The sequence below is a fragment of the Hippocampus comes genome, unplaced genomic scaffold (genome assembly GCF_001891065.2).
Source record: "Hippocampus comes isolate QL1 unplaced genomic scaffold, H_comes_QL1_v1.1 scaffold22, whole genome shotgun sequence".
Taxonomy (NCBI): Eukaryota; Metazoa; Chordata; class Actinopteri; order Syngnathiformes; family Syngnathidae; genus Hippocampus; species Hippocampus comes.
Genome location: NW_017806175.1, coordinates 4,231,273 through 4,245,506, shown reverse-complemented (window position 1 = coordinate 4,245,506; position 14,234 = coordinate 4,231,273). Strand labels below are relative to the sequence as shown.

The 14,234-nt window shown below is 41.1% G+C and overlaps 2 protein-coding genes across 3 annotated transcripts in view; both read right to left on the bottom strand.

The window, feature by feature from the left end:
- Positions 1-3,272: 3,272 nt before the first annotated feature.
- Positions 3,273-12,395, bottom strand: faah (fatty acid amide hydrolase). The gene is made up of 15 exons (XM_019897309.1): positions 11,957-12,395; positions 11,489-11,602; positions 10,997-11,137; positions 10,249-10,382; positions 9,958-10,164; positions 9,839-9,879; positions 9,010-9,134; positions 8,507-8,632; positions 8,321-8,415; positions 7,088-7,187; positions 6,241-6,284; positions 6,124-6,163; positions 5,938-6,046; positions 5,247-5,392; positions 3,273-4,651 (listed from the first exon to the last, which is right to left on the bottom strand). Exons 1-15 carry the CDS (start codon positions 12,176-12,178, stop codon positions 4,526-4,528), a joined length of 1,770 nt encoding a protein of 589 aa, XP_019752868.1. The 5' UTR covers positions 12,179-12,395; the 3' UTR covers positions 3,273-4,525.
- Positions 12,396-12,949: 554 nt separating this feature from the next.
- The window catches only part of LOC109531903 (cytochrome b-c1 complex subunit 6, mitochondrial-like), a 1,612-nt gene continuing 327 nt past the window's right edge, over positions 12,950-14,234 (bottom strand). Inside the window, exons 2-4 of one of the 2 annotated variants that reach the window (XM_019896437.1) lie at positions 13,798-13,830; positions 13,244-13,405; positions 12,950-13,157 (exon numbers count right to left, since the gene is read on the bottom strand). In XM_019896437.1, the coding sequence (XP_019751996.1) occupies positions 13,125-13,157; positions 13,244-13,405; positions 13,798-13,830 (228 nt within the window). In that variant the 3' untranslated portion in view covers positions 12,950-13,124. The remainder of the gene's footprint in view (positions 13,158-13,243; positions 13,406-13,797; positions 13,831-14,234) is intronic. The other variant, XM_019896439.1, reaches the window with a different exon arrangement.

Genomic DNA, 14,234 nt, shown 5'->3' with positions numbered 1-14,234 from the left:
AAAAAAAAAAAAAAAAAAAAAAAAAAAGAGGAGGGTGGTAAAGCGGAACCAAGTGGAAGAAAGAGTGTCCCTTGTCCGAAGGGTAAGCGTTTCAAACTTGGGATAGGGGCCTTTAAAGCCGCTAGAGAGTGGATCATGGAATTGTTGAGTCACAAAATCGGAGAGAATCATACCCAGCTCGCTTGTTAAGCCTGTCAGACAGAGAGAGAGAGAGAGAGAGAGAGAGAGAGAGAGAGAGAGAGAGAGAGAGAGAGAGAGAGAAAAAAAAATGCTGCGTGTACTTTAGGAATCCGAGCGTCCTTCTACTGATATTGAGAAGCTGCTGTATTGACAGATGCTTTTGCTCAATGGCGCCCGTGCACCTGTATCAGCTCTCTGGTAATCTCCACTCGCCTCCTCCCACTACAGCGCTGCGCCGCCAGTGGAGGACCGGGCTGATGAAATGGAGCCAAGAGAGAAAGCTGGCGCAGTCAAGAGGTTGTCATCGGAATCTTCTAAATCAGGTACTGGTACAGGTCAAATGGTACTGGTCAGTGGGCCTGAGATTCAAAGAATATTTTATTGATCATCAGACTCGGAGAGCGGTTGTTGGGTCTTTTTTTTTTGGACTGTTGGAAAAAAAAAAAAAAGAGAGAAATCCCACAAATGAACACACAAAAAATATATTTTGAAAGAGGAACAGCCTAAAAAAAATCAACAATTACTTAACCCTTATAGGGACGGAGGTTACTACAGTGGACAGCTTATCATGTTGTCAGGTTACAGGGTGCATGAAAGGGTTCAAGTAAAAGTTTATCATTGCCGGTGAGGTGACGCAATTGAAGCCTTCAAATTGCTTCATTATATGGATTTGCATTCCGGATTAAAATCAAGGCAGACTATCCACGGATTGGCCATCTTCCATTTTTTTTTAAACCCAAGTTCTTCCATCAATACTGAAGAAAAAAAAAATGGTGTGTTGAATTTACTCAATTTGATTTTGTCAAGTGGTTGCCTGAAATAAAATCATCTGGATCCAGATGGGTAAATTCAACACATTTTTTTAAGCTATGGCGTTTTACTTGCAAAAACAGTGCTTTTAGGCATTCAGTGTTTTCTTTTCTGTTAGTCGCACGGGGGTGGGGGGGGGACTTGATTTTCAGTTGCATATGATGAAAATGCGTTTAAAGCAATAAAAATGAAAAGGCCAAATGTTGAAAACGTGATTAGCGATGAGTCAACTGAAAGCATGAAATATCGACGTGGAACACTAGTCGACTCATTGACTCGACGACTAATTGTTCCACTCGAAGTTCCCACTAATTACAACAACTAGTTCTATTTTGAGTCATTTTCTTTTATTTGCTTTTATTTGTTGGAAGATTGCTGTGCCAGAGAGCGCAAATACCCGATCTTATAGCCTAAGGTTCCTGGAAATGAGGTGTTTGGCGTTCTTATCAAGGGGGACGGTTCAGGCTGAATGGGTTCAAGAGGCTGATCGCTGTCCTCCTCCATCATGGCGCGTTCTTCATATTTCACGATACACTAGCTCACCACTTTGCGTTCCATCCCGGGAAGGGTTGAATTGGAATAGTCGCGCGGCAATAACTACATCGTGACAGCCGGAAAAGTTTTCGAGCCGTGATGCCAATGGGGGTTTATGCCACATGATGTCAAGCAATGAGGGGAAAAGTAAAGAAATCCTTTGCTTAAATAGGACGTTGACTCTTTACCCGCCATTAAGTTTTTCTCCGTAATGTGTTTTTTTATACAAGCTGAGAGTTGATGAATGCATGTTTTATTCACGAGTATGTTATTTATTTATTTTTTTAGCACATTAAACTTATACGCAAGAACGATAATTTCAACAAAAGACTATAATGGCACAAAGTCAACCGTGGCATTCTGAGAAACTACGTTAAAAAAAAAAAATCCTGTCAAAAATCTATAAGATGATAAGATGCAGGGTCATGTTGTCCAAATCTTTTGTTTCGGTGCGAGTATAAGAAAAATAGACCTTGATATAAGATCACTTTGATTTTATATCCCGTATTTTCCACACTATAAGGCACTTCGGAGTATAATGCGCACCTTCAATGAACGGCCCGTTTTAAAGCTGTTTTCATATATAACGTGCACCGCATAAAAGGAGCACAGAATAGAAGCAACAATAGTGGCTGCGGTTGCGTTATGCATCCACTAGATGGGGCTACGCTGAAGGGAATACAATACAATACAATACAGCTTTATTTCAAAAGAGCTTTCACAACCGCTGCGACTGTAACAAAACGCTTTACAGAACATCTAAAATACAACGTCCAACACATGAGAATATTGATCCGTGTATAAGGCGCATCGGATTATAAGGCGCACTGTCGGCTTTTGAGAGAATCAAATGCTTTTAGGTGCACCTTATAGTGCGAAAATACGTTACATACTTTCTTCCAATCAAAGCATGCAGAAGCATTTCTGACATCATTTTACTACTAAAATCATAAGTGTGTCACTACCGATGTGGGATAATGGGCAAATAGTAGGTGGAAGTGCACACTTTGTGATATAAACTAACTAATTCAATAATAATTGGGTTAAAAATACCCCCAAATGTAATTATTGTGTACGTTTCATTTGTGTTTCCGTGTGTTATTGTCACAGCCATTCCTCCTCAGTTCCTGCGGGATTTACGAACAATGTCAAGTTCCCCCGAGGACCCCGGGAGTCTCTCGAGTGCCTCTTAAAGCTTAACACTCCCTGACTGAGTGGCACAGCAAGAGCCACTTGGTGTCTCTCTCTCTCTCTCACTCTCTCTCCCTCAACGCCCCCCCCCCCCTAAGAACAGAGAACAAGCTCTCAATTGCGGTTCCCCTGCTCGTCTCGTGCGCCCGCCTTTTGAGCTATTTCCACATTCAGGCAATTGTAATGGAAAACGCCGGCGCTGTACCTAATGGCTTGGCATCCCCCGCGAGAGCCGGGAAACATATGTAAATTTATGTAAACCCAAGAGAAAACACATATTTACAATAGCGCGGGGGTAATGTGACGACACGCTCGATGGAGGCGCCATGTGTCATTAGGCTGCTTTATCGCTTTTCTTTTACCTGGGAGGTGCTACAATCACTCAGTGAGCGGAGAGGGAGAAAGGAAATGATGTGGAGCAGTGATGAAGAAGGAGGAGGAGGAGGAGGGATACAAAAGTAGTGTTTCTGGGGTGAAAAGAAGGTGCACGACTCATTTATTACATCACTGACGAAAAAAAAAAGTTGGATTGCGCAGCTATCAAATATAGGGCACAGTTGATGACACAATGTGTGCTTTATTCATCAGGATTATATTGTACATAAGACTACAGGATACCTTTCCCACCCTAAAAACCTCAGAAATTCTAATTTGTAATCTTTTGATGAGCAGGTACTGCGCCAGTTTGTCTAGTGACTTCCACCTAACCACCAGATTAAACACTACAAAAGTCCAAAAGGCAAAATGAGCAATGATCATTTGTCAATGAAGTCAAATAACATTTTCTCAAAACATGAAACGTGAGAACTTTGACGTCTGTCAATGGATGAGCTGAAACCACTCAAAAATAGGAGCGCATCATTTTTATTTTGTTTCACCCGAGCAATGTTTATGTCTGTTGTGCAGCAAAAGCAATCGATTCTGTGGCGCCTTGTGATATGAATGAAATTTGTTCCATGATGTGGCTCAAAACTAAAAACAATCATACACGTTCCCCATTGAAATTAATATTAGTGCCATTAATAGGTTCAAGCATCCGCAAAAATCAGTCGATGGCGTTTCTCATTTTTAAGGCAAAGCTATGTGGTTGTTTTAAATAAATGAGTAATTCTCTTGATTTTATGTTTAGTTTGACAGTAAAAATAATGGTAATTGATTGAAGACTTTTTTAAAAAAAACAATTGTTTCATTATCTGCCTCGTTACTGCTCATCGTGAGGTCAGTTGAGTTCAATGAAGTCTCAAGGCACTACTGTACTTGGCCAGAAGATGGTGCTGTTTTCTCACGTTCAAAGGATGACGCACCAATTCATACTTTTCGTCAGACTCAGGACATCGATCTGAACCGTTTTATGCTCGCGCGGATCCCAGCTGACTTTTACAAATATAGCCTGCTAAGCTAAGAGAATTTTAGCTGGTTTCCTGTTGTTTTTTTCATGTCATGAAATGACCTCCATTTGGTAAATTCCACATTTTAGTAGTTATGCTGCATAGACCATCATAAATTCATGAAGGAAAAAAATGAAGTTGTTTTAATTTTTCTGTGATATCTTGACAGTACTGTCTATACATTCTAAGGTTTGGAAACCGTTTCTCATTCAATAGCACTAGAAAGCAAATTTCGTTTTTTGACTGGTCGTGTACGTCAGGTGCATTATGATTCTTTCTATAAAAAATAAAAAAAATACTAGCCAGGCTGAAATTAGCTTGAGTGCAAAGTGGAAATGGTTGTGTTTTGCGATACTGGTGACAGACTCGCTTATCATAAGCGTCCTAACTTTCGTTCACTCAACGGACCGATACCTGAGGCCTCACTTCTTCCTGCTCTGTTTCACAAGCTCCTCCACCTCCTTCATGAAGCGCAGGCACAGCTCATCCTGCCACGGCGGGGCGACACACTGCACGGCCATGGGCAGACCCTCGCCTCTCGACAATGCCTACACACACACAAACACGCTTCAATGTTCAAAAATTCTCAAAAGGCCAGAGAGCGGTCAGGACAGTCTGCCGTCTCCACCTGCTGACTGACGGTGGAACTACAACTTTTGTTTTTTGCTGCCACATTTATTTTAACCTAAGAATTATATTTGGATTATTGGCTTGCAGTTTATATATATATTTTTTTTTTATGTACAACCAAAGTTTTCTGCGAAGGTGCCTCGATACTCAAGTGTCAAAATGCAAATTGTGTGTTGTGTCTCCATGTTGCTAAGAATCAGGGTTGATATGCAAATTCCTTTTCAACTATTTACTTTCTAACATTCATCAGAATGTTCGCATTGTCAGATTTTGGTGAGAAGTCTAAATTGGATAAACTAAGGTGTTGATGATGTTGATAGTGTGAGGCAAAAGTGCGCTTGCAAATGAGTCAATAAATCTAATAAACAGAAAATGGGCGCTGGCTGGGTTCACATTAATGAAAAACACCAGAAAATACAAGTTACATGTAGCACAGTTATGATGATTATGAATAATGTTTCCCAGTGGCCACGTTAACAAAGTCCCCCGCTCACTGTTGCATGTTGCATTGACCTGTTTGTAAAGCTTGTCCCAGTGGTCCCGATGCAAGCCCTCATAATGGGCCAGTTCCTCCTCATCCTTTGCTGTCACCGTGGTAACGGGAACAACGCCGGCAGGAAAGTTGAGCAGATTGTAGATTGCCGTGTAACCCAGAGGGACTGGATGGGCCGAAAAACAAAGAATTGGGTTAAAAAAAAATTCTTCTAATAACCAATTGCTTTTTAAAAAATATCTAATAACTTTTTGGGTCCCTTAACACTTCCTATAAAAGTTTGCTTGACAATACTTTGGCCTTTAGGATTTCTTAAACTTTAAAACAGAGAGGAATTTACGCAGATAAATATATACACCCCAAAAAAAATCATGAATGACTGAATTTAGCTTTACAGTAGACCCCAAAAAAAAATGACGAATGACTGAATTTAGCTTTACGGTATGCCACAAATGTATTCGGTAAGTCCCAAAAAAATAATTTCCTGGCAAAATATGATTTCAGCACGTCCCTTAACGTTAAATCACTTAAAAAAAATTTTTTTTTTACTCTTTTTTCCTTTCAATTAAGTAACAACTCCTGCTGATTCTTATTATTTTGAAAAAGGCCTCCTATCCAATTCACCCCGCCCAGTTAAAAACGTGGATGGCTACTCTCCTGGCTTGGTGACATAACGCAAAGCGTGAATACACGTTAAAGACGAATCCATACAGGCAAGGCTGCCGCAGTATAAGAAGTTATAGGCGGGTCCAAACATGGGGCAGAGCAGCACGTCGATCTTGCACCGTCTCCATTCCGCCAGGGTCTCCTGAATGTAATCCTGATGGACACACACACACAAGAAGAAGCTTCATCGTGTCCTTCCGTACGGGCTCAGTCACCCTCGGCTCACGCTACCTGCACAGCCGAGTGTTGCTCCCACAGCTCCACAACAGATCTGAAACATTGATGTCGAAATGGAGTCTTGATCTATTCGCCGGTCATCATTGAGAAAGACGGCTTTTGAGTTCTCACCCGACTCCGGTGGTGCTTTGCAGGAGGAACGAACCGCGAGGAGACTAAAAAGACAAATGAAACCGCTTTTCAATGAAAACTGTTTTTTTCAAGTACAGTGGAAACGGAATATTTTAACTCTGCAACTTTGGCTACAAGTTCCTCTCTTTTTTTTTTCTTTCTTAAGAATTAAGAAATTCCATGTGGATGGATTGGCGCATTACAAAATATATCATACAGTTTCTGTAAATAATACATTTATTGTTTTTAAGAATGCTTTATTTTGTTATTGAATCAATGTATTCCTATTTGGCCAATTACAGTAGATGAGTCTCTCAACTACGAAGACAAGAGATGAACTGGTTCCTTTTTTTTTTCTCCCCCCATGCAAAATGTTTCAGATTACCACATGAACTTTTAAACTTCATAACGTCCCAAGTTGTATAACACGGTATGTTCTTGTGTAATTTTTTTTTCTGGATTTGCTCAAAAAATAATGCGGTTAAAGAAAAGAAAAAAAATCACCCCCCCCCCAAAAAAAGTTTCTCAAAAAATAAAATCCCATCCACACTAACCATTACGGCTGGGCAATAATTCACTCTTAACCAATATCATGACAGACACATGATTAATATCAATAGAAATTGGAATGGAAAAAAAAAAACATTTTGTGTGAAGATACAAAATGTCTTGTTTTGAAGTGCAATGATACTTCCATTTGTATGACACTAAATATCTCCTTGCATTAATACAATGATGATGTGTCGCTTAATAAGGTAGACGCATTTAAAAAAAAATTGCTCTCAGGATGAGAGGGACAGAAAAAAACAGGCATTATTTCGCAATTCGTGATGGCGCGACTATTCACCAGAGGTCTCATCAGGAACAAGAGGATCTTCCTCAGCCAGCAAGGAAGATAGAAAGGCAACACTTGTGGTTTGAGAGTAGGATCAAGAGGTCCTCCCTTCCTAGAAGTAGGAGAGGATGAAATAAGAGGGTCAGGGTGATTGTCGTGTGATTTATGCTCATGTTCCTCGACATCACACACACGAGTAGAATTGGGCGGCCTCAATGAGGGCAAATTCTAATTGACGCGCACACCGTTTGTGTCTTGTGAAGTGCGAGGTCTCCCCCCCCCCAAAAAAAAATGCCGCGCTTGAAATATTAATGTCTGAATCACGAGATAGGAAACACTAAAATAGCTTCATGTTGAAAATTTGACGATTTTACTCCCCATTTTACAAGACTTCAGAAATATTCACCGCCTGTGACACGACACATTTTGCTTTTTGCTTTTCACTTAGATTTTTTTTTTTTTGCGTCATATCCAAACCCGTTTTCCAGGCGCTGTGTTTTCTTTCCACTTTTCTCAAAAACTCTTGTTTGACTTTTATACGAACACACAAACTGCTGTTGAATATTATTCATCAACCTGAAAAAAAGTCAAAGATTAAGCTAACAAACGTCGACTCAAGGTTCGCGTTGAACTTTGTCTTTAATATTTGAGATGATTTCAGAAATTTTTTCGGGGGTGGAACAACCTGTAATATTTGGATTCGTGGCTCGGAACAACTCCAACCTTGGACATCCAGCGAACGAAAGCAGTTCTCATGCACGCATGCACGAATTATGCATTTAACCAAACTCGGCGAGCTTCATGCTTACACACGATGTAAAACACTTTAGACAAGCCAATAAAATTAGCATTTACGTTGCTGTAGTTATAACCATTGAAGCGACGGAAATGTGAACACAAACAATGCAGCAACACCTGTAGATAGACAATATCACAATCCGCACATAATTTATTCTACATGCAAAAACGACTTAATGCAGCTTACTGAGTTGTCCAGTGAGAGAAACTTTTTTGTATGTTTGCAGGATACGGCCCCCTGGTGGCCAAATCGCACATAACTGTTCAATTCTTTACATTCAGTGCTACACCCTGAAAAAAAAAAAAAGTGTTGTTCTGAGGCTGTACTATATCACCGGTGTTTGCATTCACTCCAATTCCAGTGCAAAACGGCTGAAAGGAAAACACGTGATGTCGTCAGTGGAGGCATGATTGTCAAACATTCTTCACACACTCGATCAGACTCACAGTTTTTGGACCAGGGAGGCCCCTCCGTCTCCAAAGATGCTTTTGGAAATGAGGAGAAAAGTCTCTTTCATCCTCAGAGGACTGTATGGCACCACCTACGCGTTCAAAGAAACATCAGGGAGACGATGTCAAAAACAAACCAAAACATACTTTCCTTCCAGCTGTGCGCTGACGGCGAGGTCTTACGGTATGGCCCGCCTGCTCCAACAAAGTTTTGACTTCTCTGATGCTTCGGGTCATGCTCGGCGTGGGTGGACACTGGCCGTCGCTTTCCATGTAGCCGATCCTCAGAGGCTTGGTGCTCTTATACATCTGACACAAGCATACGTTGAGAGCACATTGAGAATAATGCGAGTAAATTGAAACAACGGCAGCATTATTTCCGCGTATGTTAACCAGTGGAACCTCAATTGATCCGACTAATTAGGGGAAGGGGTCGTACGTCTGGGCTGATTGTCGGTTAAACGTAAGTACTTTTTTCGTGGCACTAACAGACTTTGAATCAAACCCTGCACCTCTGCACTGAGAGGCGGATGCGCTAACCAATCGACCGTGAGATTTTACTCGCGCAAAATCGCCTTGGCTCAGTAAAGGTACGGAAACACCGCCGTAACACATAGGACAGAGATTTGGATGGCCAGTGTGGAAGGGTCTCGTGACAAAGGGTAAATGATTCAGCGAGGACGCACCTGCATGTTAAAAGGCACTGGAGGGACAGTTGGGTCAAGAGCAAACATGTGGTGGCAGAGCAGCGCCTGCATACACAGAGCCAAGCCGTCCACATCCCTCGCCAAGGGCCCAGGCGTTCCCACCACTAATTAGACGACAAATACATACATCGGGGAAGTGTTGTGTATTTTAGCCTGGAACCAAATAGCAGTGTTAACTCTGTATTTAAAACGTTTCAAATACAGTGGTACCTTTACTTTGATTGGTTCTGGAAGAAATTTCTTAACTCGAAAATTTTGTACGTCGAGACGCATTTTCCATGTAAATGCCCTAATCCGTTCCAAGCCCCTCCAAAATTCAGACATAAATGTTTCCGAAAGCATAAAAATGCATCAAAATATGTAACAAATACATGTTACAATTAGACTATTGCACAATAAATGAGAGTTGTGCATAATGTAAAAAACAAAGACTAAAGAATAAAAGCGTATGTTGCGTTCAGGAAACTCGAAGCTGCGAGTAGCAGCCCAGACTGTATTTTTACCTTTTGTATCTTGAAATTTATTTTGTAGCAAGAGGCAATATTTTCCTGCTGAGGCGTTTTGCAACTTGAAAATGTCGTATGAAGAGATGTTCGTAAGTAGAGCTACCACTGTATTGTAAACGTATTTAAACAGTCGTCTTTTGCCATATCACGGTTTACTTTTAGCGCCGTTTTCAGGTGAGAGCTAAAGCCATAAAAAAACAACAACAAAAAACACATAAGAATCAGCGAGATAGCAAAGGTGCCAACGATCAACCTCGACGCGGCGGTCAAACGCGCACAGCGCAAACAGAAAAGGTACTCACCTGACTTTTGCCCGGGAGAAACACTGCTTATACCCACTTTGCTAAGGCACAAAGAGAACATTTTATTGCCGCGAAGTAAAATGAGAGATAACCGCACACTCAAAGCAAAAGATGATGACCTCAGTCGCCCCACAGTTGGTTTGAGGCCGCATATCCCGCAGAACGCAGCGGGGATACGGATGCTGCCCCCGATATCGCTGCCTATGCCGAGGATGGAACCGCCTCCGCCAATGAGAGCCGCCTCGCCGCCGGAAGAACCTCCGCTGGTTTTCTTGAGGTTATGCGGGTTCACCGTCTGCCCATAGATGATGTTACTGCAGTCGTAACTTGAGGTGGGGCGTGGAAAGAAAAGGAAGAGGAGCGTGATTGTCCCTTTCCAGAATGACAACGTGTGCAAATGTTGACATTACCTCAACATGCCCTGGGAGATGTTGGTTTTCACAAAGGGAATGGCACCTTGTCTTCGCAAGACTTCCACAATAACTGAGTGGCCCTCGGCCGGTTGGCCAAGGTTGGCGAGTAAGCCGCAGGAGGAGTCGTAGTTCTGAAACAGAGACAGAGAGTTTTCAACTACCGGTACATAACAGTATGAATTCCTCCTCGCTACCTGGCAGGGATAATGTGAAACTTGACGCTTTCCGCACACTCGGTGCTCCTTTTGTTGTCTTAGTTTTGGTTGAGGGGAAAAAAAAACGTTTTGGATTAAGCTGCGAAAAGGTGTTTAAGGTAAGCAGGAAGCGAATCAACCACGAGCACGGTAGTATTCCAAACTCCTCAGTTAATTAAAAACTAATTTAGTTTTCTTCAATTGCGTGTTTTGAAAGCAGCTACAAATCAAGTTCTGCTCGTTTGTGACTGAATAAATATTCAAATGTCACTTTTATCACTCGGGGCATTGCAAAAATTTGTGAAAATGGGGAAAAATGCTTCCGAATATTTCTGCTGATGCTCAGTAAACAGGAGACAAGTTGACTTCAAATGTTGACAAGACACTGCAGATCAAAAGAAATTAGCCTGTGGCTAACTGTGTATATGTAAATGTTCTTTTTTTTTAACCTGCTTTAATAATTTACATTTTGGTGCGAGTACAGTTTTGAAGCACTGAATACGGTGATCGTCTGCGTCAGCGGTTTGACTGATAAGCCACCTTGCAATTACCTTGTACGCAATGTTATCCTTGATGCTAACCGGAACGCCATACAGGAGACCTCCCTTGTTGGACTCCAGCGTTTTCAGATGGTCAAAACTCTCGAGCAGGATGGCGGTGCAGCAGTTTAACCTTTTGTTTTCATTGATAGTCTGTTAAAAAAAAAAAAAAAAAAGATAGTTATAATAATATCCTTCATATTAGGGTCCGGCCAATTAATCGGTCGCCGGAAAGTAGCTCTTTTAAAATCGTCCTAATGCCCATCACAGTATTTGGTGGGATAAAATTCTGCCAAATACCGTAAGGGCATCGACCTCCCCCAATAAGAAAAAATAAAATACAAATGGGCGGGCCTTAGTTCTTTTTATTGATAATTCTCATTGGGATCAATGATTAATTCAGTGGACCTTGCGCGCCATAGCAATAAATCTGGGAAAGGTACTGGGAATCTTGAGTTCTCAACTTTTAGTAGAATAAGTAAGATTGAGTTTAGTATACTGGACCTTTTCCATGTAGGAGTAAAACACATCTTCGGGTCTCAGCAGGCCATCCTTCAGTTTATTTGTCAGGTCAGCCAGAGACAAAGATAAAATGAGAGATGGATCCATCTTTGGATGCTGGAGGGAGAGTCACACGTCAAGTAAATAACAGCTCTCACTTGAGTACACGTACACACACACAGCAAAGTCGATAAACTCATCCTTGGTGTATACAAAGCAATATTTTTCTGGCATATGTTAAAATGTGCAGAATATTCAGATTTTTTTTTTGTTTAATTGGTGGTGTTTTTAATTTACTTTTTTAGGTGACACTGCGGGCCTCTTGGTTTAAAAAGTTTGAGAACTACTTGTGATTTTAACCTATGTAACGTTGTGGCAAAACATAATGTGTTTTAGCCAGTCTCGGCCCAATATCACCGACAGAAAACGTATTCATTTTTATACATACTTCGTTTTTAAATCTCAACTCACCGCGTTCTTGTAGTGAAGGACAGCCTCTTCAGCTCTCAGCAGGCTGTCATGTCTCAGATTTCTGGCTTTCTGCATCTTCCTCCGAGCGTCCAGGCGGCCGTCGACCGCCCGGGCTAACACCACCATAGTTCCCGTTATGCAGGCGGCAGCCCCGGCGAGGACGGCGGCTGAAGACAGGGTGTCCAGCTTCAGCGCCTGAAGTAACCCTTTGACATTGTCCATACTCGCAAGACAAGTCCGCTATTGTCAAACAATTGTCGTGCCTTGTAAACCGTCCTTGTCAATTTGACTGGGGGCGAGCCAAGCCCGTCTTGGGTTTGTGACGCTTTTATGGCTCGCCTAAGGGAGAGGCTTGAGTCGGTAGTAACTCATTGGCTCGAGACTACAGCGGCGTTTCCTTGAAGAAGCTGAAATCTACGCATGCGCATTAGGAATCCGTGGTAAGTGATTGGCAACGATTCAACAGCATTACCTGAAATGACCTACTAGGGGGCGCCGACGACGCCCTTCTTCCATGCTGGATTTTTTTAACCATTTCTGCAACTTTGTGATTGATTTTGTGTACTGTATTTTAATTTAGAATCTCAAGTTCACACCAAGTGAACATAAAATTTATTCAGGGGGTTGGGGCCGGGCTGTCACCCCCTTAACTATGATTACCAAGTTACAGTGAAGATCGTGAGCAAGTGGGTTTTGGTTTGGATCACCAGTCATAAAAAAATAAAACCCATCTATAAAATTCACTTTTATATTTAGTTTGGTGGTATTTGAGATTTTAAAATGAGCTTCACGATTCGAAACATTCAAGTGTAATAAATGTGAAAAATAAAATCTGAAATCAGGATGGAGGCAAACACTTCCCGTACTATGGGTGATTTGATTCTTGTGAGATTTGTTTTTAAACGATATGGAAATGAAGGCTTAACTTACTTAAGCATAAATCACAAATTCGGCTGTTTTAAATTTAAAAATAAAGTAACACACCAGGCAAAATTGTCTTGAGCCTTTCACTTTAATTATTGCTTCCACTTGCTCTGCAGTTTCCTCACATGATCATACAGATAAAACAACATACAGCATAGACATATACATACAGTAAATATTTTAGATGCATTTAGAACCATTCTCTCCTTAAGGGCCACTGGCACTGCCAATTGCAAGAGGGAATTCATTTCACTGAATGAAAGAGTTTGTGCGCCACCTGTACACAATAAAAATGGGAATTGGTTGCATTTTTATCTTACACCGTGTGGTTAAAAAAAAAAAAGGCAGTCGCTTCTCACTTACACAATGGTCCCTAGCATGGAGGAAGTCAAAAAGCTCCTCGGTGCAGTCTTCCGTTGTGGAGGAGCGAGCGTTCACTCTGGTCTCACATTGCTCCAGACGTGCTTGAGTATGTACGCAGTGCTCGATCTCAGCACACTTTTCGCGCATCGTTTCCAGGGGATCCTGCAAAACAGCAGCATTACAGAAACTAACACTGTCACATACAATTTCAAAATTATGTACCGGTATTTAAAAAGGGTAGTGAGGCTGCATGATATGGACTTAGGGTGGGGGTATGGGGGTGGGGGTATGTAAATCTGATTTTCAATTTTAAATGATTGTTCTCTTAATCTTACAGGAGAAGCAAATGACAATTACATGACTCTATAAGCTTGACTCTTTTTTTTCCCTTTTGGGATTTATTTAATTTCTTATGAGACCAAACACACTTTGGAACATGTCCCCCCCTAAACATTTAAATTTAATTTCAATGAGCATCAACTATACGGCAATTTCCACTATACGTGGGCCGGCACATTCCCTATCGCCCACAACTAAGTGGTGATCCAATATACCACTAAGTCTTCCTCCTCCTCTTCTTCTTCTTCCTGAAAAACAAACAGAAATTACAGTAGTAACAATGAATTTACTCATTCAAAAAGGTGACTTATTCTTATCTTTTTAATAATGCATTCGACTAATACTTTATATTTAAAAAAATAAAAGTGATAAAACAAAAACTTTAAAACGAGTTGAAAAGAATAACATATTGCTCTAAAAACATCGACATTTGCCTGAAGTAAAATTAAAAAAAAAAAGTAACAACGAAATACAAACTATAATGGGTAATCCAAAACTATTACCGTTTAACTTTGCTGCAACTGCAACCACCTGTCTACCACATACAGATTCAAATGCTGTCAATTTCTAATGATAAGTCACCACATCCTTTACTGTTGTTAATTTTGCACACACAAATGCTTCAAAATCAAAATGCACTCAATTTAACGAA

Excerpts from the sequence above, each read along its gene's own strand:
- faah (XM_019897309.1), bottom strand. The coding sequence starts at position 12,178 with ATGGACAATGTCAAAGGGTTACTTCAGGCGCTGAAGCTGGACACCCTG. Across the intron at positions 9,880-9,957 it reads CCAACTGTGGGGCGACTGAG|CAAAGTGGGTATAAGCAGTG; the intron begins GTCATCATCTTT and ends TTTGTGCCTTAG. Across the intron at positions 7,188-8,320 it reads GCCTCCCTGGTCCAAAAACT|GAAGGGAGGACCTCTTGATC; the intron begins GTGAGTCTGATC and ends TCCTACTTCTAG.